The sequence below is a fragment of the Tiliqua scincoides genome, chromosome 2 (genome assembly GCF_035046505.1).
Source record: "Tiliqua scincoides isolate rTilSci1 chromosome 2, rTilSci1.hap2, whole genome shotgun sequence".
Classification (NCBI taxonomy): domain Eukaryota; kingdom Metazoa; phylum Chordata; class Lepidosauria; order Squamata; family Scincidae; genus Tiliqua; species Tiliqua scincoides.
In genome coordinates this window covers 109,090,219-109,113,710 of record NC_089822.1, presented here as the reverse complement: position 1 = coordinate 109,113,710, position 23,492 = coordinate 109,090,219, and the positions used below count along the sequence as shown (strand labels likewise).

At 46.2% G+C, this 23,492-nt stretch overlaps 1 protein-coding gene across 1 annotated transcript; it reads right to left on the bottom strand.

Moving 5' to 3' along the window:
• Window positions 1–2,099: 2,099 nt before the first annotated feature.
• PGLYRP2 (peptidoglycan recognition protein 2) lies at window positions 2,100–9,821 on the bottom strand. The gene is made up of 4 exons (XM_066617671.1): window positions 9,752–9,821; window positions 6,930–7,805; window positions 4,141–4,351; window positions 2,100–2,436 (listed from the first exon to the last, which is right to left on the bottom strand). The coding sequence occupies exons 1-4, from the start codon at window positions 9,819–9,821 to the stop codon at window positions 2,100–2,102; spliced, it is 1,494 nt and encodes a 497-aa protein (XP_066473768.1).
• Between the last annotated feature and the right edge of the window lie 13,671 nt (window positions 9,822–23,492).

Below are 23,492 nucleotides of genomic sequence, written 5' to 3'. Positions count from 1 at the left end.
CAATCTGGAAGTAACTGGTGATGACATCCAATGGTACTACTACTTCCAATAGGTGGACCATTCAAAGTGGGGAACAAACATTGAGAAACGCTGTCCTAGGTCATCTCTAGCAAGTGCCTGTCAAGCCTCTGCTTGAACATCTCCAGTAAGGGAGAATCCATCACCTCCCTAGGCATGTTCCAATGCACTCTGTTACTCTTGCTTAACCCTGATACTCCTGGCATCAGGTCTAACAGGCCACAACTCAGATTAAGCATTGCCAAGCAGCAAACAGCTTTCCCAGCACAGAGCACTGTGTCAGCCTGGATACCTGATCTGTTTCTCAGAAACTGCTGATGGCAGCAGCAGTGAGCCAAATCTTAGACTTTTACTGGAAGCCACAGAAGTTGGGTGGCAAGCTCAGATCCAGTCACCCTCCACCCTCCATGAACCTCATCCTACTTGAGAAAAGCAGGGATTGCATTTGACAGGACAAGGCCTGCGTGGAGTCCCAGAGCACTCTTCATATGGCTAATTGGCCTTAGCGCTGCATCAAGACGTGCGCTGGGCAACGTCTTAACATTTGTCAGGGCGGTTTTATATTTCCATTGAAGACACTGCATGATTTACCTAAATTTTTGCGGTTTCTCAAAATAGCTGTGCCACAGTTTCCTCTAACAGTGCCTCGTTGCCGACAAAAAGACACAGCTCGTTGTTATTTCCTCCAGCAAGGGCAGAACTCTGCTTTCAAGTCTAGCACCGGCTGCTGATCAGACAGTCCTAGACTGGCAATTCCTGTGTCTGCACTCTTGTTAGGGTGGTAAAAGTCAGTGACAGCAGCACATGGGAAACAATGGAGAAATCCAGGACTTCACAGTTGCAGTACCACTGCAGAACAAGTACGAGAACATGGACTTGGGGGGATTTTTGTGGCTTGCTACAGCCGTGACCCATGAGATGAAAATGTTTGAAAATTGCTGCCTTACTGATTGGCATGGCTGCAAGTTTATTTTTGGAAGAATGGTGACTGATAAGTACAACATTGTCTCTGGGGGACTCCAAGGAAGCCCTGCATTGCGTGTTCCTACGCCCTTCTACGTTGCTGGTAGAGCTAGAGATGCCAACTGATCAGAAAGAAAAACCAGCCTGGCTGGTTTTCTGACCTCTGAGCCAGTTCTCAGAATGTTCTGAGTTCTAAAACATGTTTTTGGAGTTAGCATCACTTTCACTGAATACCAGGCTTGAACATGTGCATTAGTGAACCAGGTTGCTAAGAGCAGGCGCAGTGCACAGTTTCTCACGCTACTGCCTGTGGGATTGTAGGGTCCATGTGTGTGCCTGTCTCACAGTCTCCTTTCACCAGCTCTGTTCAGCCAAGTTGCAGAGGTAGCTGTAAGGACTGCTTTCACCCAGGCTTTTCTGTGGTGAGCCCACAGTCCAGCATTACGGAAATCAAACTGGCAACCCTGGGTTGGGCTCACGTTGGTGCTGAGTCCCAACAAAACAGATTAGACACCCTGAAGTCCCACATAAGGGGCAGCATCCACAGTATTCCAGAACGGGTATTGCCACCCCACAAGGCCTCACAGAAAACCAACACCTTGCAGTAATATAGATCCCCACAGAACCGTGAAATGGATCAAACCTGCTTTCTTTTGTTTGGGTGAGTTGTTTTTTTTAAGGGAAAAAGGCAGTTTGTGTATTTCAGTGCCCTTTACAACTACTGTAGCACAGGTATGGTCTGCTGCATAAAATGAAGACCAGATTGTGCAACTCTTGGCCAGAGAGGCTAATGCAGTTTGCACCTTTTGCTGTCTTTCTTTGTTCCCTCCCGCCTCAGGTCTCCGCACTAATACCCCACCACCACCATAGTCACATACACCGTATCCAGTGTATTTGCATGTTGCCTCCCTCTCATATTTGTAAGTCAAAGTACACATCTGCATGAGTTTCATGATTTATTTTAGTGGAGGAAATGGGATGTGGATGTGAGTTCATGGCACATTTTGACAGCTGGCCTCTGGTTTTTGATGAGGGCCCCAATGACATTCTGTTTCTGCCATTTTTCAGGAATGATGACGAAGGCTTCTGTCCTGTATAAGGCAGTTCCATGCTTTGGATCAGATACAGCGGTGAACACCTTGCTCTGTAAGGCACCTCTTCTTGAACCCTTTCCATGTCTCTATCTCCTTGAAGAGTCTATCTCCTGGGCAGAGGGTGGGCACCATCTGCCGATGTCCATGGATGGTGTAGTCATGCTGCAGCCTGGAACCCCTCACTGCACACTGCATGAAGTTGTCTCTCACAAGCTCCAGGGTGAAGTTGTCTGGAAGAGCCTTCATGTAGTCCCCAATGTAACCGATGCCATAGCCTTTGCTATTGAAGCCTCTAGTGTGAGCACCTACCCAGTGCCAGCCCCGGCCCTGATAGAGGTACCCGTCGCCTCCCACAACAAAGCTGTGTGCAGGAACAGAAGATTAGTGTCGGGAATGGGGGTTGTGGTGAAAATGGCTAAAGATCTCTCCCCACCAACTCACTCTTGATGTGCAGTGCAATCCTATCTTGCGCTGGAACAGGCAGGCCAGGAGACCTGGCCAGCGCAGGATTAGGGCCAGAAGTGGCTCAGATGGAGGCAAGGGGAAAACTCTTCCTCTTACTCCTGAGTAAGCCACCATGGCCCCAATGGGCCTCCTCAGACTTGCGCCACCTTAGGAGGTAGCAAAAGTCCAAGGAGAGCAAAGCGGCTTCTAGCCGCTCCGCGTTGCTCAGAGAATGGGGTTGGGATCTGGCATAACAGCCAGGTCCCAGCACTGCCTCCCGCTCCCCACCTGTCCCTGGGACCAGCCTTCGCCCATTCTCCCCCCACCCCAGAATGCCTCCCTTTCACCTCCTCCCCACCTCTTCCCTGCCGTCCCCAGATCCCTACATCGGCCAAGCTCAGCCAACGCAACCCTCCCTCCCCAAGTTGGTGTGGAGGCTGGATGCAGCCTCCCTGGGCCGGTGCACATCCCTGTGCTGGCCCAGCCAACTCCCGAGGAGGCACAAAGTGCTTTATCGCACATTTGTGACCCTCCTGGGCTGTTGCAAGGGACTTGCGCCCGTCTAGGGCACTGTTAGGATTGCGCTCTTAATAACTTAAGTAGGCATGCTGATTCTTTTTGTTCAGAGAAAAATACAGTGTTGTCAGATGGGCAGCCTGAGTCTAACCTGTGCTGGTGCAGCTAGGCCATTTGGCCCATGCTGTATCCAGCACAGGTAAGGAGCAGGCTGTAGGTTTCTTTGGAGTAAGGGGATATTTTTCCTCTTATTGTAGATAATGCTGCAGCCGGCCCAATGGGGATATTTGGCTCTGCACCAGCTAATTTGCTGGCACAAATCTGAGCAGCCCCATGTAGGACATTCAGGCCTAGGAGGGAGGATAGGATACCACAGAGGCCTGCTCTGCTAATTCCTCCCCCATTCCACCTTCCTCCCATCCCCAAACATCTTCTCCCTGTCTTAATTCCACCACAGTGCACAGTTTGAGAACCACTGGATTAATATAAATGTATCATATGCATGTGTGAGAAGTTAAAATCTTCCGTTGCTACCACCACATTTTAAAAGTTTTTTTAAATGCAGAATTATACTGGACAGGATTTTGGATTTGAGGTTATGCTATAAAAGCATAGGGACCCCTGCTGGATGGGAACAGACTAGTCAGACAGCTTGTTTCCCACAATGGCCAATCAGATCAGTCTGAGAAGACCCCAAGCAAAGGTAAGACCCCTCTCTTCTTATGTTCTTATGCCTGAACTCTGTCACTTCAGTCTACAGGTGGGAGCTCACATGACGGAATGATCAACCTCCAGACAAAACTATCCCCATATACAGAAAACCAGATATAGAGAGGGAAGAGAGTTCCAGCCTAGCTTAAGCAGCTCATTTTCTATTTTTCATGCATGCAGATCTCCACCTGCTGTCCAAAGTAGCACAGCCAAACACAGGTTTACTACCTCAGTATGAACTAGGTTTCATTTGTTTCGCTTTAGCCAGGATTGTGATGTGATAGATGGGATGGACATCCAACTACAACTCCACCCCAGCTGCATCCCACCCACTTTACGGTATCCCACTTTCTACCTGACTTCATGCTATGCAGTACATCAGGGCCCTGCTCACCTGTAGCCAATGTCATCCCAGCCACGGTCATCCTGGTGGAATCGCTGCATGGAGCGCATGTTGGCAGCGCAAACTGGGAAAGTCAGGCATGGTCTTCCAGGGGAGAAGGTATGGTGGATGTATACAAATCCTACGGGCAGCTTCAGTTGGACTGGTGTTCCTCTGTAGGGTCGGGCCCTCCACATGCACCGGGGGATGATTGCAGGACACACTGGCGGAAGGAATGAAAACACAAGTGTTGAGGAACAGGGACAAAGTGCAGTCAAGGCACTGAGGAGAGACATTTCACACAGCGTAATTGCTGACGTGTTGCAGGAGAAACCACAGATGACTGGCTCTCCATATGGTTAGAACCACTATGTGATTTCATCCTGAACCACGCTCTTGTATGGAGATAGGCATACAAGAGGCATGTTCATGAGGCATTAGTTGATGTTCCTAAACATAAACAAAAAAAAGTACATTGGTGAGAGTGGAGGTATCTCTCTGATATTCTGTCCTGCATGAAAAAACATCCTCTTGTGGCACAAACAGTGCATGAGAAGATCTGAGAAAATGCTTGCCAATGTCCCATATGAACTTGGCTGCCCTCTACCCAGAAATGCTTGGCCCCACCAAATCTCTTTGTGGTATCTCTGGATAACTGAATTTGACGTGCAAGCCTAGGTTATGGGATAGGAAGGTCAAGGGATAGGAAGGAAATGGGCAGGGTGGAATCAAACCCAGGTAGGAGGCAAAGTGGGATCTAGACCAGGGCAGAAACATGGTAAGGTGGGGCAGCCAGGTGGTAACAAGACTTAAGACAGGATTTGGAGGCAGGTAGAAACTTCTGAAAAAGATTCATCAGTCTGGCAAGGTCTGGGAAGAGGGAGAATCACCCTTATGATGGAACTGGAATTGAAATTAGGGTGGGGATTGAAGAGCTGGTTTGACCAAAAGTGTAGGGCAGTGGTTCCCAAACTTACCTGGGTCACAGCACCCTGGCATCCTTCCTGGCTCAGCTAGGTACCACCATCTTGGATCTCACGAAATCTAGCGATGTTCACGATGGTGGTACCCAAATCTTATGAGATTTCATGAGATCCAAGATGGCAGCACCCAGGAGAACAGGTAGGAAGGGACACGCTGCTTCATCCCGCGAGCATGCCATGATCCCCTAAGGCAGTGTTTCTTAAGCTGTGGGTCAGGACACACTAGGTGATGGTGAGCCAATTTCAGGTGGGTCTTCATTCATTTCACTGTGTACAAGAGGGCCCCGTATCTACAGATCCTGTATCTGTGGTTTCAGATTGGGTCCATGGGCCCCCTGCGCACCCTTTCCCACATGCCCCCTCTGGAGGCAAGGGGAACTGGGCTCTCCTCACCTCCAGATGGTCTTCTGAGACCCACAGAAGCTGCACGCTATCACCTAAGGCCGCTGTGAGCCTCAGAATGGCCAAAAAAGCAAAAAAAAACATTCGGTTTTATAGTATAACCAGAAATGAAGTTTTTAATGCCTTATAAGGCATTTGGAGGTCTTAAAAAGTGTCTTCGAGTTTTATCATAGAACTAGAAGTCACAATTTTTTGGCCTTTTTAGCCATTCTGAGGCCCATAGCAGCATTGGGTGGTCACACACGGCCTCCGTGGACCTCAGAAAGCCTCTGGAGGTGAGAGGAGTCCAGCTTCCCTCACCTCCAGAGGGTGGGGGTGTCCCCGGTTATCCATGGTTTCATTCAACCATGGGGGGCAGGCTTCCAGAATGGAGCACACCTGTATTTTATTTTTAATATATTAGACTTGATGCCATCATGGTATGCGACTACATTTGAAGAAATGTTCCAGATTTGTGCTTTTAACAAGCTACTGTGAATATGCTTTTAACAATGATAATCAGTGGGGCTTACTACCACCTAAGTGCAGATAGAATTGCAGCCTTGGGATGTATGAGGAATTTTAAAAAACAGATCAGCAAATGCTTGGGAGGGTTCTTCTTTATTTTACATAAATTTTTAAACTTAGGGCACAATCCTAACCAGGTCTCCTCAGAAGTAAGTCCTATTGTGTTCAATGGGACTTACTCCCAGGAAAGTGAGGTTAGGATTGCAGCCTTATACTTAATGTAAACTTTTAATTTCCTTCCTTCCTTCCTTCCTTCCTTAATTGATTTGATTTGACTTTGTCATATGGGTGTGTTAAAATTTTTCCTTCCTGATGATGTCACTTCCAGCCATGACCTCACTTCCAGGTTAATGACCTCACGGGGGAGGGGGGGTCCCAACAGATTCTCATTCTAAAAAATGGGTCCCAGTGCTAAAAAATTTAAGAACCACTGCCCCAAGACATAGCAATGCGCACTTTGGGAACCTCTGCCTTAAGACATTGCAACACACACTTTAGGAACCCTTGATGCAGGGGAATGGGAATGCGCTGGAATTGTATTTAAGGGTGGTTACAGAGCTAGAGAGTATAGTGGAGTGGGTGATTAGTTGTATCAGCTGTTACTGATCTGTTAATTGCACTTCTGCCTCTCTGCCTTGTCCTTCCTCATTCACTAATTCCCCTGTGCCTTGTTTGACTTGGACGGCTATCTATTAATTGTTGCTGCCCCTAACCTAAGCCCTTTGGTGGGCTATGCTTCTAAAGAAAAAAATGAGCCCACTTGGACTAATTAATAGCAAAGCAATGCAGAACCATAGCAATGACTTGGCAAAAGTAAAGGCAGAGCAGATTAGTCAGCCCTTAGAAAGCACAATCAATCAAATGGTCCCAGAAGGACAAATAATTTCCCAACCGACATGTGACACGTACCAACATACAGTGCCATGAAATCATCGACAGCCTGGTTTGCAAGAGATGTCAGTTCCTGACTCCCAATGTCTTCGAAAAGGGAGCCTGTTTCATTCACCCTCCAGAGCTGGTGGAGGGAGCTCTCTACTTGCTCCCTTAATGTGTCTTCATTCACCAGGTCTGCAAAGTTCTTTCTACGGAAATTACTTCGGCGTTGACTATCCCCTTGCAGACCCTCTCCACCATAGTAATCGCTCAGGAGAGTGCTGATTTTGGATGGTGGGTCAGTGCTCTCTGTCAGGTAAGTGCTCAGAATGAGGCCATCCATTGCGCCATTGATAAAAGCATCAGGAAGGTGTGAGGGAGAGCCCATCAAGGTGAATGTCTGGGGTGCAGAGATGCTATCCCAGCAGCCATTTGGTCCCAGGGCCAAATGGCTCTGCTTAGTGCGAAAGAGGAGAAAGGCCATGCCAAGGTTCCTGGCAAGTGATGCAAGGAGAGGGTCTGCCTTAGTCCTGTTTGAATGACCACTGAGCAAAGGTGTGGCAAGCAAAGCTGCTTCATGCCTCCTTCGGAGTCCTGCTGCTATTCCAGCCAGAACAGGGCTAAGTGACACTGTGGTCCCATCAGGTGTCAGCAGCACTCCGTGCTCAACCAAGGAATCATCCACTGTGTGGTTCACAAGATGTTTGAGGAAAGTCCTCTGCTTCTCACTTTGAGCAGGCAAACCTGAGAGCCCTGAAGTCACTGGGCCATGGAAGTGCTGGCAAAACTCATGTTCAGGGCAGCTCAGTTCCCAGAAGAGATCTGCCCTGGTGCAGTTTGAGGTCTCGCTCAAGTGGGATTCTAAGTCTTCCAGAATCCCAATCACAGCACTGATGTGGAATTTCAAGTCATCTGGAAAGAGCACAATGTAATGAGCAAAAGTTAGAGTCAGCAAGTCACCAATGGAATGTAACAGGCAAAGCATTAAGTTCATTCATACTGCACAGGCCATGACCTCTGGAATCCAGCATATTGGGCATGAGGCCCAAGATCTCTGAACACTTGAGGTAGTGTGCCAGATATCACCTCTTCTGGGGCCTTGCCATGTCAAATGCCATCCCTGATGTGGCAACGCCAGCTGCTGCCACTCCTCCTCCTGCTCCCTAGATTCAATAAAAAGAGGAAAGTAGAGTGGAAGAGGAAGTGTGAAGGAGAGAAGAGGGCTAGACTAAAGCAGTAAAGACTCCTTTCCTCCACACTTCCTCTTCCAAAGCCAGATTTGGGGGGGGGGGATGATAGGACTGTACATCAGGCCAACTGAGGCAGTGACCTCAGCTGGCAAATTGGCAGGAAGTGCTTACTGCTCTTCCTGTTCCCTGGATTTGTAAAGAAAGAGAAGGAGCAGAAGTCTCCCAAATCTGGCTCCCTGACATGTTCATGTAGAAGTTTCATCCGGAATGGGTTCAGCTTTATCCTTATGCTTTCAGGAAATTGAGGCTGCCAATGTAGGGGATTATGGCACAGAAAGAAATGTACCCTGCTGTTGCAAAGCTCTCTTCTGTTTGAATTGGGTTGGGCATGGAGTTCATTCCTGATGAACTCCACCTCAGAAGAATGATGCTCAAGCCTGTGCAGTGAGGCTTCACCCCTTAATTTTTTTTCTCTATAAGAGACTAGCCAGTTCTTGAAAATGAACATTTCTGCCTAAACATGCCCTCTTTGAAATTAATATTTAAAAACTGGATTTCCTTGCTTGGTTTCAACCATAAGTTCATCTGTAAGACTTCAGTTGCCAGAAAGTGAAAAAGTTCAGGAAGTTTGGAAGAAATTACAAAAGAAAGCTTTGTTCCAAAGAAATGGTTAGTCATATTTTCTTGTCTTTTTTTTTTAACACAGCAGTTGTGCGCATTTCAAATGACAAGACACGAAGAGGATAATTTTCTCCCACTTGCCTATTTATAGACTGAGGTTGAGATCCACAAACAAGTTAAGTCACATCACTTGGTTTCAGACTTCTCCTGTGGTTTCATTGACATTGATGAGATGAAACCAAAGGCCCAGATCATGAACTAGGTTAGATTTTTTGCCTCCTTTGCAGTTTATTGTTTCAAGGCACAGTTCCTCATTTTTTGAAATCTTGGTGCGAATAATATGGCTATTGACAGTTGGAAATATCCAACCCAACTATCCTCCTGTCCATCACCTCTGCAGCTGTAACCTGTGATGAAATAAGTCAGAAGCAATGGTGTGGGGAAGCTGATTCAAAGCAGTCCTCTAAAATTCAAGGACTACCAATAACATGGTCCCCCCCTACCCCAAATATCTGAACCAGCCTATTCAGCACACCAGCCATTTGAAGTGGTGACATCCCCCAGGAACACTAGAGGGGTGATATTCAGCCCTGTCTCGAGAGTGGAGAACTAGCCCTGAAGGCTGCCCTGATCATGCTGGCCTTGCCCTAGTCCCTGTCAGTTACACTGTAGGCGCTGGTGCAGGCTAAAGCAGCCTGCATCTCTATCTAGGAATGTAAGAGGCAATAAAACAGGACACCTAATTTGATCCCCCAAATTAGGCCTATTTGGACTTGCCTTTAGAGAAGAACAAGAATGAAAAAGAAAGACTGTCACCAGTTTGACCTCTTCCCTATCCATCATGCAAAGTACTGTGGAGACTGACACATTTTATGACAGTTCTGGAACCAGATGCCATGGCATTAATCTGCCCTGGTCTTTTCTGCCCTTGTTCCTCTTAAACTCTGCTGTGTAGCACCCAAAAGGCTTGGTGAAAATAGGTCTAGTCACAGGGATGGCAGAGTCCTTGAAGCTCAAATGGTTCCAGGAAATCAGGATAGGTCTTACCTGCACCAGCCTCTGTCTCTGCAGAGACACAAAGGAGCACAGGCAGAAGTCCCAGCCGTATCAGGAACATCTTGTCTGCAGGATAAATAGCAACTTTGGTCATCAAGATACAGAGCCAGCTGGCACTTGCACTGCAATGAGGGAGGAAGAACTAGAGAGAGGAAGAAAAACAATCAATGACAGGGGGGCTGGGCCTCTGTCCCTCCTTGCCTGGAGGCCAATGGGGAAGGGCAGCCCGATCCCAATGGGGAAGGGCAACATCCCCAGAATGTGCCTCACATCATGCTGGATGGGGAAACCAGTCTGGATAGCCTGCTGGTCAGCAAATGGGCAGGGCACTTTTACCCGTTTACTTGTGTGACTATCTAAAGGCAATGGCTTTGCCAGAATTTAGAAAGGGTAAGAACATAAGAAGAGCCCCACTGGATCAGGCCAAAGGCCTATCTAGTCCAGTTTCCTGTGGCCCACCAGATGCCTCAGGGAGCACACAAGACAACAAGACACAACCTGTGTCCTGGTGCCCTCCCCTGCATCTGGCAATCAGAGGCAGCCTACCTCTACCTTGCACATGTGTTAGAGAACTGTTGTTTGCTTGTGGTGCTGCATGGAGTCTTTTTGTTTTGGTTTGGTTTATTCTGCCATGGATTCTGGCCAAATAAATTCTGTAGGTTTTTGTAGCATATCAGGCTGTACTCCAGAAGTGCTGAAATGAGTGAGTGCTCTTCAGACATGTTCTGCTGCTACAGGTGCATGAACATTTTGGAGTAACTGTCACAGGCCCCTGTTAGATCAGTGATTTTCAACAGATGTGCCGTGGCATTGGTGTGCTTCACAAGTCCTCAGATGTGCCACGGGAATTTAGAGCACAGCAGTTGAAAATTGCTGAAAAACTATTCTGGATTACGTGGCTCTGTTTCTCAGAGCCAGCAGAGGAAGAGGGACGGACGATTCGTACTACAGACAGTTGCCCTAGAAACAAAGCTGCAGAACCCGGAAAAGTCTCCTGGAAGCCGAAAGCGACATCACACAAGAGGTGAAGACACACATGCACAGAGAGAGGCAGGGTCTTGGAAGTGTTTCTCAAGCCTTTTTTTTTTTCATTGACGTATGTGTGCTAATTCACAAAACATAATTTTTCTGACAGGTATGGAATCAGATTCCAGAGATCAGATACCCTGGGACCTAGCCTTCCTCCTGAACTTTCAGGTGGCAGATGTGACAAAGGCTGCCTTTTATCAGACAAGGTGATACTTTAGTTGCAAAAGAAAGATACAATTGTACAATTGTAATTTGATTAATGGTAATTTGATTAATGGAACATATTATTATTATTAATTTTATTATTAACAGTATTTATATACCGCTTTTCAACTATTATTCAAATATTATACATGAAGCTTCCCTTGAAAAGTGTCCAGAAAACAACTGGTCCAGAACGTGGCTGCCAGGCACATATATTCTCATTGATTACCTCTCAGTAACATAACGTACACATCCAAACTTTCTCAACATGTAGCAATACTCCCCTTAGGCTATTTAGTTCATGGTATCCCACAAGCCAATCCATGAGACAATCTAAGGATTTAAGGGCTCAGTCCTATCCAACTTTCCAGCACTGATGCAGCCATGCCAATGGAGCATGTGCTGCACCCTGGGGGAAGGGATCACAGAGGCATTCTCAAGATAATGGAATGTTTGCTTCTTTACCTCGGGGCTGCATTGTGGCTGCCTCAGTGAAAACTAGTGTGTGACCTGGGTGTCTTCAGGACCTCTACTTGCTAACTGAACCTACCCTCAGGCTGCTAAACTCTGACTGAACCATTTCTGGAGACTTTTTTCTAACATGATGTAATGTTGGACATTCCTGTTACAATCTATGGGATTGCTTTTAGTGGTCACTTACAGCGAGATGCTGATTTCCAGAGACTCCAGGTCAATCAAGGAGGATTGACAATCTTAACCAACCCATCTATGGAAGTCTTGCTCTCTGTGCCCCCCCCCCCAGCTGAGGTGCAAAGGGTGGCCATGTATCCCCTGGAAGTTTGTATTACTCCTTGGTTGCAGTCTCTGAGGGGGCAGCTAAGATATTTTTTTCCAGGGGATGTCCAGGACAGATTGAGTTTGGGTGATGCATTTGCCTGCTACTTTTGCAGCTCAGTTTTTGCTCTTCTAATGCATTTGTTGTTCAAGTTATGATACATAGTTCCTGTTTTTTTAATTTTTATGTGAACTCACTTGAGTGACAATGAGGCACACAAATGTATAAATAAATATATATTCATTTCAGCCCTTTGAGAAGACAAAACCAAAAATGCAGGGTCCTGTCCTGCCATTGCATTGCATAGCCATTTAAAAAAAACAAAACTCTTCTAAAATCCCTATTTCTTTTTGCTTTGACTGTTTAGTTCCCCTCTCTAACACCAGAGGGCGCATCTCCTGGCCTGATTTGTGTTTCAAAGGAGTAAGCAGATGTTCCCTGGTGAAGAAAAGTTTATCTTTTTCTGTAAGGTACTGAAGTAAGATCAGAAGCAGTGCTGTCACCTTCCTTCCTGCACAGGGAGCCTTGCCTGCTAAACTCAGAAATACTTGCCTTGTGACTGATTCAAGGATAGCTAGGAGGCAAGGTGAGTGCAGCACATAACAGCAACCAGCACCTACCTCCCTGCTCCCCGTTCTAACTGGGTACACTGGGAATGAACTGGGAAAAGATCATTCTTGCTGTCATCACCCAAAGCAAGAGAACTCAGAAAGGTGAAAAAATAGGCAAAAGGGGTGGGTGGGAATCCAAGGTTTCACCACATCTAGAATCAAACAAGACTTGAATATACAGTTGGATTATTTGCTGATGATATTTTATTGTCATTGACATTGGTGTTTAGAAGTCGTTAGAAGTATTACTTGGAAGTGTCTGATGTAGAAGAGAAAACTATTCATCAAGGAGGGAGAAGAACAAATTTGAGGGGGGTGATTTTGTGTAGCAAATGACTAAGAAGTGGGTTAAAGAATCCTTTCTTCCTCCTCCACCCCCAGATGGAATTTCACTCAACCTGAAACCATTCATAATGCTTAATTTAGAGCCCAATCCTATGCATGTCTATTCAGAAGTAAGTCCCATTATAGTCAATAGAGCTTACTCCCAGGAAGGTGTGGATAGGATTGAAGCCTTAATAAAAGCGAGGCATTTTATAAAGACCTTGAACTGCTCTTCTATAGTGTGATCACAAATGCATGTCATAAACATATCCTGTGTGTTTTCTGTTGGTTAGGTAATGCTGGACTGCCAGGATCTGGTGAACCTTTTGAAACAGATTTTGTGGACTTTCCCCCTCCTAAGGGTGTGTTTGTTTTCCTGCCTGACCTTTCTGTGGGAACAGGAGGCAGGATGAGGCACAATGAGGGGTGATTCTTTAAAAGATCATTGGGCCTGTGATCGCCATTTGAAAATCCTACACATACCAGCTCCCTTGCTTTAGCTCCATAATCACAGGGAATGGAATTCAGGTTCTCTTGCCTGTCTGGTTTTCTAACCATTTGCAGTTACATAGAAAACTCTTACTCCAGAGCCATTGGTGTTCGCTTCATGTGACTAGCCAGTTGTAGGCACAGACCTGACATGTTCCTATGCACACTTTTCAAAGAGTTTTTCAGTGGTTAAGGAAGACAAAATTTGAGCCAGCGAGAGTTGAAGACACTGAAGTCTTTTGACCTCATTCAGGAACCAGAGCTGTACTTTCTCTGTTCCCATAGTATACCCCTTCCCCTTCCTATCACCTGCGTATTCCTGATGTCTCTCAACTTCATTCCTTGTTCTTGGCCATTGAATATCAAGACAATCACTCTGTGGTACAACAAATACTGTATTTATTTAAAGATGTATACCTTGCCCTTCCTTCCCCAATACTGGGGCACCCGAGATGGTTTGCATCTTGAAAAATCATGCAGCACAATCCAAAAAAGGTAAAAAGCAGTAGCTAACATACAAAACCATGAAAAAAATGAAAAAAATTTCATAAAATGCAGCAGTGGCAATCAATAAATCAAGCGCCTAAAAAAGCGACAACAGGTTCCATAACCACCTCAAATAAATGAAGCCCAATAATAGAAAACCAAGCAGTATGCAATCAGAAAGAGGAACCAAAACTAAGGTGGGAAGGCCAGCCAAAAAAGGCTTTTAGCAGCTGCTGGAAGCTGCTAAATGGGGGCATAGTTTTCAATTTGATTAGGAGGGAGTTCCATAATATTGGTGCCACTATGGCCCTACCTGTTGTTGCCACCAACCTGGCTTCAGTAAAGGTAGACGGTCCTGTGATCAATCATTGGCATCTCCAGTTGGGCTGCGAAGGACCCCAACCTGAAATGTTTGAAATCCTGAAGGGATGCTGCCAGTCAGTGTGTAGACAACACTGAGCTAGATTCAATGGGCAGTGGTCTGATTCTGCATAAAGCGGCTTCATACATGTTGAAACATGGTCATACATGTTGCCCTCTGGAGCAAATACTGGAACACTTCTGTATTCTAGCACCTGACATGCTTGTCGAATAGTGGAAGTAGTAAGGTCCAAGTGGTGCTTCTGAATGTCAGGAAGTCTGTTTGCTTGTTTTTGTTTGTTTGTTTGAGAAATTTATGCCCAAGGCAGCTTACAAAGTTCCATAATAGAGTACAAATGAGTTTTTACAATAATTGTTCTATGGGCAACTTGTAGAACCCTTCTCTTCCATGCTGATTCCCAGGGATTCTGGGTCAATCCTGGAATTTGGCAACTCTAGTTACAAAGGTCTTTGGTGGCAAAGGGATTGTGCATGTTTACCAGCTGGAATGCAGGTAAACCGGAACGCGTTAAAGGAGGAGAAGGAGATAGCCAGGGGAGTCTTTGGGGAGAGAGGAGAGAGAACATTAATGCTCTAGTCTCCCTCTGTATATGCACATCATCAAAGCCTATAAGAGCCACCACTTCTGCTCCAATAAGAAAGCAATCACCTCCCTTCTGCAGGGATCAGATGTACTCGTACCACCAGCTGTTTGGTCCTCCAGGAAACTTATATAATTTCCTGCCATTTCCCAGTTTCCGTGACAGATGTATTTGCCACTGGTGTTTGCACTGCTAACTAGCTGACTGGGCTCTGTGTGGATATAGATGAACCGCCCCAATTCCTCTCCACCAAGGAACCTTCAGCACTCCACTCTGACCTCCTTGGCCTTGCAAGGGAGATCCCCTCTGAGAGCAGGTATTTGGTGATGTGTGACACATGACTGACATTAGTAACTGAACAAGCAAGGGCAGCAGGTGAAGGCAGCATACCTCAACAGTATTTTGAGATGGGTGAGTCAGGCCTGTGAAGTTGGAGTTTCATTCCTGTTTTTCCCCCTTATTAATCTCTAAAGCAGCAAAGGTTATGCCAGACTGGGTTATCTAGTGGATAATCTATGCTCTTGTTGCTGCAGGTATCTCTTGATATATCTGTGTGTGCAGGGTGAGCAGGGAAGGGCATTCCTGGTTTCCTGCTATAATAATAATAATAATAATAATAATAATAATAATAATAATAATAATAATAATAATAATAATAATAATAATATACAGTATTTATATACCGCCTTTCTTGGTCTTTATTCAAGACTTTATTCAAGGCGGTTTACATAGGCAGGCTTATTAAATCCACGCAGGGATTTTTACAAATTGAAAGAAGGTTCTTTCTTTCAAGAACCACTACATTCAAGGTGTTACACTCCGATCTGGTTTAACATTCTGGCCTCCATCCTCCCACGCTCCGAGCAGATGGAACAGCTCAGCTGCAGCTTGCCAGCTGCTTCAAGGTCGCACGGTGCCGGTGGCCTCGAACTGGCGACCTTGTGGATGTTAATCTTCAGGCAAATGGAGGCTCTACCCTCTAGACCAGACCTCCTGCTATTTTTTCCTTACTAGCATAGTAGAAACATTGGACTTCTTTGCACTTGGTAGGGATATTGTGCTCCTACACCCCAATGCAAGAAAAGTACTGTATTTGGCAATCACAAATCAAGGCGGAGGAGAACCTGGGTGTAGCAGTGTCCAAGGTTCTGGAAACAAGAACATGCAGGGGTGGAGTTGACATAATGAACCGTCATAATGTTATGATTATTATTATAACATAATAATAACAACATATAGGAACTTGACCTTTCATGCACGTATTTGTCTGTTGTTATCGCTCAAGATAAGATATCAGACACTCTGCAAGCAGCAGTTAATTTGGTCTGGACTTGTTTCAAAACTCAGTCCTGGATGATTTGAAGTAATAATTTGGAGGCACTGAACGTAGCATGCACAGAACATTACCTGTGCATTTAACCACACCTTACACCAACACATCTCGGATTAAGAAGCAAGCTGCAGTTTCCCTCGATGTCAGCACTCCTCTGCTTGGCGATTAATCATTCTTTGCAAGGCATGGGTTCCATGTTCACCACAAAGCAGTTTACCTGGAGCATGGCATTTTATTGTTTGATCATCTATCCCACAGCCTATATGCAGAGTCTCTCTCTCTCTCTCTCTCTCTCTCTCTCTCTCTCTCTCTCTGTGAATTTCTAGTATTTTTTTCTCTTTCAATAAAAATTATTACGGGCACAATCCAAAGTATGCCTTGGGCCAGTGCAAGTCCCTTGTGCCCGCCCAGGAGGGTTGCAAACGTGCCATAAAGCACATTTGCACCTCCTCTAGAGTCGGCTGGGCCAGAATGCTGACTCTGGTGGGGAGAGTTGTGTTGGCTGAGTTTGGTCGATGAAAGGGTCTGGGGTGGGCAGGGAGGAGGCGGGGCTTTATGGCATGTTTACGACCCTCCTGGGCCAACGCAAGGGACTTGCGCCAGCTCAGGACACACGTAGGATTGCACCCTTAATCATTTTTGGGATATGCTGGATTCCAATCCCATACCCCGAGCAGCATGGAGCAGCTGCAGGCCGCTCTGCTCCCCTCTGACTTATGTCACCTCCGGAGGTGGCACAAGTCTGAGAAGACCAATTGGGACTGCAGTGACTTACCCAGGGGTAAGAGGAAGAGTTTCCCCATACCTCTGGCTGAACCACTTTGGGCCCCTATCTTGCACAGGCTTCCTGGCCTGCCTGTTCCAGCACATGATAGGATTGTGCTGCACAGCAGTCAACAAACCAATATGTGTAACATAGCAATAAAAATGTCAATCAGATATCTAAAAAACAGTTCTACGACATTACGACAACAGGAGCAGAATTCAGATCTTGATTTAAAATCAGTATCAAGAGAAGACCTGTGGAAATAGATCAGATATCTTCAAAAGACTTCTACTGAAGCATAGTGAGGAGAGAATTCCAGAGTTTACTCATGACATACTGTATAGCCCAATACTATAATATATTTATGACTGTGGAACTCGCATAAATGCAGTGGTGCCACAGTAAGTGGTGTACGGCTGCTGAGCACAAGGCAGCCATCAACTGAAGCAGCAGAAGGCTCCCCACACATGTCACCACCCACCCAAGCAGCACCGGAGGAGGTAAGGTGATGGAGGAGGCAGGTCGTTGGTAGGGAGCAGGAGCTTCAGGAGCGGTTTGAGGTGGGGGGAAGAGGGAGGGCAGGAGTCAGCTGGACGAGGTGGTTCTCAGCAACAAAGATGCACACCAGATCTTTTCCCCAATTTTTTAACCCACCCCACCCCATCTCTCTTTTGCAGTGGCATACCTGAGAGAGAGCAAGGGGAACAAATGCCCCAGGTGCCAGGCTGGAGGGTGTGGTGCCACGCCACCATCCACCCCCCAAGGCCTTTTACCCAGTTGCATTTGAGGGGCCTCCCCAGCCCTCAGAATACTTTCTAAACCTCTAAGGGCATTAAAATGTCACTTCCTGTTTCCTCCGTGAAACCAAAAGTGATATTTTTTCGGCCCTCCAAGGCCTTTAGAAGACCTTCAGAGGATCCAGGAGGGTGTACGCCTCTGGAAGGGAGTCAGGGGGTGGCAGCCCGTCGGGGGGGAGGTGACCCAGGAAATTATAGGCCAGTCAGCCTAACGTCTGTTCCAGAATCTATTTGGCCAGAATCCATAGCACAATAAACCAAAACAAAACAAAAAGAGAATTGTTGTTTGCAGCACTACAAGCAAACAACAGTTCTCCAACACACGTGCGAGGTAGAGGTAGGCTGCTTCTGATTGCCAGATGCAGGGGAGGGCACCAGGACGCAGGTTGTGTCTGTTGTCTTGTGTGCTCCCTGAAGCAATTGGTGGGCCACTGTGTGATACAGGAAGTTGGACTTGATGGGCCTTTGGCCTGATCCAGTGGGGTTGAGCTTTCAAGTCACAGGCAGGACAGATCTTCAGCATTGTTCCTATTCTATAGATTTTTTCAAAAGAACTGTGAATTCAAAAGAATTTAATGTATTGGGAATGAATCCTCTATACAGAATTGCCACTAAATATAGGATTGAATCAGTTTTGGTTGTCTAAAGAATGGCACATGTATTAGTATAAGGGAGATTCACTTGCTGTCTGTGACACCAGCTGGTGAGTTGCATTTGTAAAGCAGCCATCCCACAAACAGAACTTCCACCAAAGCCCTCTTCTGGCATTATGTCTTCATTCCTGTGTCTGCTAGCCATGCCCTCCACACTGAGGTACTTGCTGGCCATCTCACCTCTTCCATTTGACATTTGCTCAGCATGACCCTCTGCAGGGAAATGGCGAGTGCATGGAGACCCAGGGAGGTCAGAGCCAGTGTCAGGGTGGCTACTGAGCTCAGACCCTCTGATCCCCTATGCATCCATTCTATCTGGGCACGTAACATCTGAAGAGGGCTCACATGAGGGCAGGGAGTGACACTCCTGCCCTGGTGCCGCCCAGGGCCATGACCACAAACTCGGTCTCAGTTTCCCCGAGAAACTGGAAGTGATTTTTTTTGGCCCACCAAAGGCCTCCAGAAAGAAGGCAGCAGGTGGGACCGGTTGGGAGATGTAACATGACTGAGGACTGCTGCTGCCCCGCCCCCAGACATGCTTCCCAGAATCAAATGACCCTCTGGACCCCCCAAGTATGCCACTGAGGGCAGGAGGTGTGGTCTGGTGGTTGATCCAGTGCCTGCCTGAAGAAAGCTAAGCAGATTTAGCTGCAGTCTCAACTTGGATGCTAGACTTCGGATGGAGAAGGGAAATCTGCTGTCTGACCTGATAAAGGCACGCTATGAGACAGTGTGGAATGCGGAGGAGTCGGCTAGAGTTGGATAACATCTTGAGCACTGACCGTGGCTACTGGGAAAGCTTGAATGTGCAGAGCTTGAACTTGGACAGAAAACATTGAACAGAGGGTTCTGTAAGTTCCTCTCACAGAGCAGTACTGTAAAAAACTCATTGAAAAATGGTGGTTTAGACTAGTCAGCCTATGTAAAACAGAGAAAGGTGGTATATGAATACTTAAATTGACTCAATGGAGTCATCAGTACTCAGTGTGACTTGTTAGTATTGGAGACTAGGTAGTGTAATTTGGTAAAGGTGCCTTTGTAATTTGGGAGATACTTTTTATTATATGTTACAAAGTTCATATTTACTGACACTAGAGTAAGGGCCCAATCTTATCCAATTTTCCACTGTGCCTATGGGGTATGCACGGCTTCCTGTGTTGGAAGGCAGTCTTGGAGACCTCCTCAATTGTTCCCTTACCTCTGGACTGCCTTGTGACTGCCCTGGTGCTGGAAAGTTGGATAGGATTGGGCCCTAAATCTGTTCTTTTCCATATAAATCAAGAAGAATTAGATCGTACTTTTAAGTAATATATAATTTAAAGCAGTGGTTCTCAAACTGTGGGTCTGTGGCCCACTTGTGAGTTACAACCCAATTTTTGGATATTCGTGAAACTGACAAGGCAGTTTCAGCTGTAAGCATCAAGGGTAAATAACCTGGCACGGTGGGGGCACTGTTGCCATCACCATTATGACCGCAGAGACTTGAGTGGCCGGTAGAGTTAAATTTTTTGTAGGTGGGTTCCAATGCTAAAAAGTTTGAGAATCACTGATTTAAAGGGCTCCCAGTTCCTTTTGATTAACATGACCTCTTCCCAGCTGCTTGCCCAACCATTTTTGGCTTTGTTGATCGAGAATCTTCTGAGTAGGTACCATCTGGCTTCTGTGTTCACGACTTTAGCCAGCACATTGTCAATACTGAATAAAATGTTGAGCAACAGTAACAGGAAGGGCAAAAGCTGCTGGTGGGTTTGTAGCATGTTGCTTTCTGTACTTTCGATGGGATTTCTGCTCTTTTCCTCAATGTATAAAAGTGTACAAGCCTTGCTTTCATGGAGGGTGCTTTGAGGAAATAAGGCAGAGCAGGACATGCAGGCTCAGTTGTGTGGTAAGAATGGAAAAGCACAGAATAGATGGGTGGAGGCTGGTAGCTGACAAAGTGGGAGTAACACAGTAAAGAGAGATTGTGACACTGAAAGACTGAAACTCTGGGAAGATTGTGAGATTGTCTGTAGCTAGAGGAGCGTGGAAGGTATAGCTGTGTTGTCATGGAAGGACCATGGTGTTCATGGCAATATATGGTCAGAGAAAGGCCTTAAGAAGTTGTAGCTGCCTTGGCATCCAGATATTGGAGGAAGAGGCTGGAGTGATGGGCTGATTGCTGAGTTCCAACAATGAGTGTTTCCTTGGCAATTCAGTGCTTGAACTTCAGACATCCACCATCCAACCCTTGGAACCTGGTGTGGAGAGGTTTTTCTTGGCTGGAATCCTAACCTCCCAGCCTCTAGTCCTGGGTCTGTTTATCAACAGTCTCTGGACCTGTTGATGCAATTATCTACCTTATAAGAAACATGAGACTCCAAAGTGTTTCAGCCAACCCACCCTTGCTGGCAATCTTGGTTTGTTCAAAGGATCACATGTCTCAAAAGGCAATCAGCCTAGTTAGTACTCGTGCCCTCCAATAACATTTTCTGGACTGCATGGGTGGGAAGGTAACAGCCAGCCCATAACTGAAGCCCAGAGTGTCCCTTGTTTCTGGAAGTGAGATTTGACTAACCAGAAGTCAAGTTTGACATTGGCTGCTCTAGCTGCAGCTTGTTGCTTCCCCACCTGCTTCTGCAAGGAGGCGGGTTACATGCTAATTAGTGCCCCTGCCTCAGGTGCCATGTGGTGTGTCTCTGGGTGGCAAAATCATCCCTAAAGGTCTAGAGACCAAGGAGGGTGGCTGTTCCAGCAACTGGGCTTTGACTGAATGATTGTAGCTCAGAGCCACACAACCAGCCTAAATGAAAGCACTGAATGAAAGCACTAAATGAAAGCACTTTTCCATTGAGTATGGAAAAGAAGGCTGACTGTAATCATGGAGTGGATATCTCTATGATTATCAATGTTCTGTGATATCTTGAGGAGCATCTCACTTGAAGAGAGGAAATGCAAATAAAACCTGACTGCATGTGTCAGAGTTCCAAGGGAATCCCCCTTGGCAGGAATTCCAATTGCAAGTCAGTCAATTTTGTTCTCTGTTTGACAGCTTGGCTCTCAAAGGCCCCCAATGCATTCCAGCAGCACAGCACACCCACAGTCAAATGAAAGCAGAATAGTGGGTGCATACCTGGAGCACTACTAACTATGCAGGACAAGAGAGTTGTGGGATCCCAGTTCTTAGAAAGAGTTTCCAGTTCTCCAGTGTTGACGGATAACATGAGTCAGTCTAGTTTTAAATACCATTACAATTATCACAGAAACATTTGAATACCTATTCCATTTCTTACCTAATTCAAGAACCTGATTCCCACTTCCTCTGCCAGCACAGATGTGCCTTTAATTGTTTTGCAGTTCATTTTATTCTCAAAATAAAGTCAGAGACTTCCTGATATGCATAACGCTGAAGGATCGCATTTACCAAGGAATGGATTAAAAGATGAATATGTTCAAGCTGATGTCAGGGAAAAGTACTCATTGCTGGCCTTGCCTTTGTCAGGCTTGTGGTCCCCTAGATCAGTGTTCTTCAGCCTTTAGGCCCACAAAGCCTCACTTGAATCCAATCCAATAATAGTGCTGCCTAATCAAAACCGAGTTCATGATATAATCCCGTGCAGCCTCCTCTCGGTTTCTTGCCTTGCAGCACCTAAGGCCAGCCCTTCTCAGGCTGCTTCCTCACAGGGTTGTTGTGAAAACGCAAGTGGTAGGTGATGATGGGGTGGGATGATGGAGTGGACAGATTGGGTCCAGGGGGCAGGATCAGCTTGGGTCTCCAATTTCATATTTTTTGGGGTTGTGGCATGAAAATGACTGCCCTAGGCCAGTGTGACTGCCCTAGGCCATCATCAGGCTTTAGTCCTGCACTATGCAGGAGATCCCCTCCTCACTTTGAGAGGTCTTGAGGTCTCTTGTGAAGAAGCACTTGTCTACTTGAAAGAAATGAAAGCTGGACTGGGAATTGTTTTGCTCATTGGTACGGCTTGCTTGTATAGGGAGATGATGGCAGTCTCCGGACTTCACTTGCCGCCTGTAGTCAGGTGCGAGGTTCTCTTGATGTGAAAGTGCTAAGCAATTTCCTGTGTGTGTCATACAAGTAAACATTGTTGGAGTAAACATTGTGGCACTCGTTCATCTCACACTGCCTTGAACCGTTCAGTACAACTCTCAAGTGTTACATAATCTGACATTGACCAAAGGGGATTGTTTCAGGACAAGGATAACACTGTTAGTGTCTTTGTTCTGGGCCTATGATAGAGCAGCTCTCCTTGTTTTTTTCAGGATTGTTCCTTATTAGAAAAGTGATGGTTGCTACATAATTTGAAGGAGCCCCTAGTAAAGTCAGCATTCCTGGAAAAGCTGGTGGAAAGGGGTACAAGATATTCTCTTTCAGGTTTGCTGAAGATATCATGCTCAAGGAAGGAGGGGCAGGGAGCTAATGGGAAAGGGGCAGGTGTTTCTCTAACTGATGAGATGATCACTAGCCCCGCAAGATGAAATTGGTGGCAAACATACAACCGTAGTGAAGTCAACACCAGGTATGATGGTGTTGGTATGATGGACTTGTCCAATTTGTGCTCTGTTCACAATACAACAGGTTGGGGGGGGGTGAGTAGGTTTTACAGTGCTAAGTTTAGCGCTAAGTTTCTGATTGCTCTTTAATGAGTATTTTCTGGTTTAAAGCTGCAACAGTTCATTATGCCAAAAATCTACTAATGCCCACCTCGGCTAACTTCACCACAACCGGAATGATTGCATGAACTTGGCATCACTTCATACAAGAACCCAAATATAACACCAAGAGCTGGAAGGAATACTATCTGGTCCAGTCAGAATGAACTAATAATCCTAAACCCACTTCCTATCCCACTGACCCATTTTCTTCTCCTCTCTCTGATCGCCTCCTTTGAGTTCTCCTCTCTCTGATCGCCTCCTTTGAGAGAGCGACTAAGATGAATATGGGGCTGGGGCACCTTCCTTATGAGGAAAGGCTACGGCGTTTGGGCCTCTTCAGCCTAGAAAAGAGACGCTTGAGGGGGGACATGATTGAGACATACAAAATTATGCAGGGGATGGACAGAGTGGATAGGGAGATGCTCTTTACACTCTCACATAATACCAGAACCAGGGGACATCCACTAAAATTGAGTGTTGGGTGGGTTAGGACAGACAAAAGAAAATATTTCTTTACTCAGCGCGTGGTCGGTCTGTGGAACTCCTTGCCACAGGATGTGGTGCTGGCGTCTAGCCTAGACGCCTTTAAAAGGGGATTGGACGAGTTTCTGGAGGAAAAATCCATTATGGGG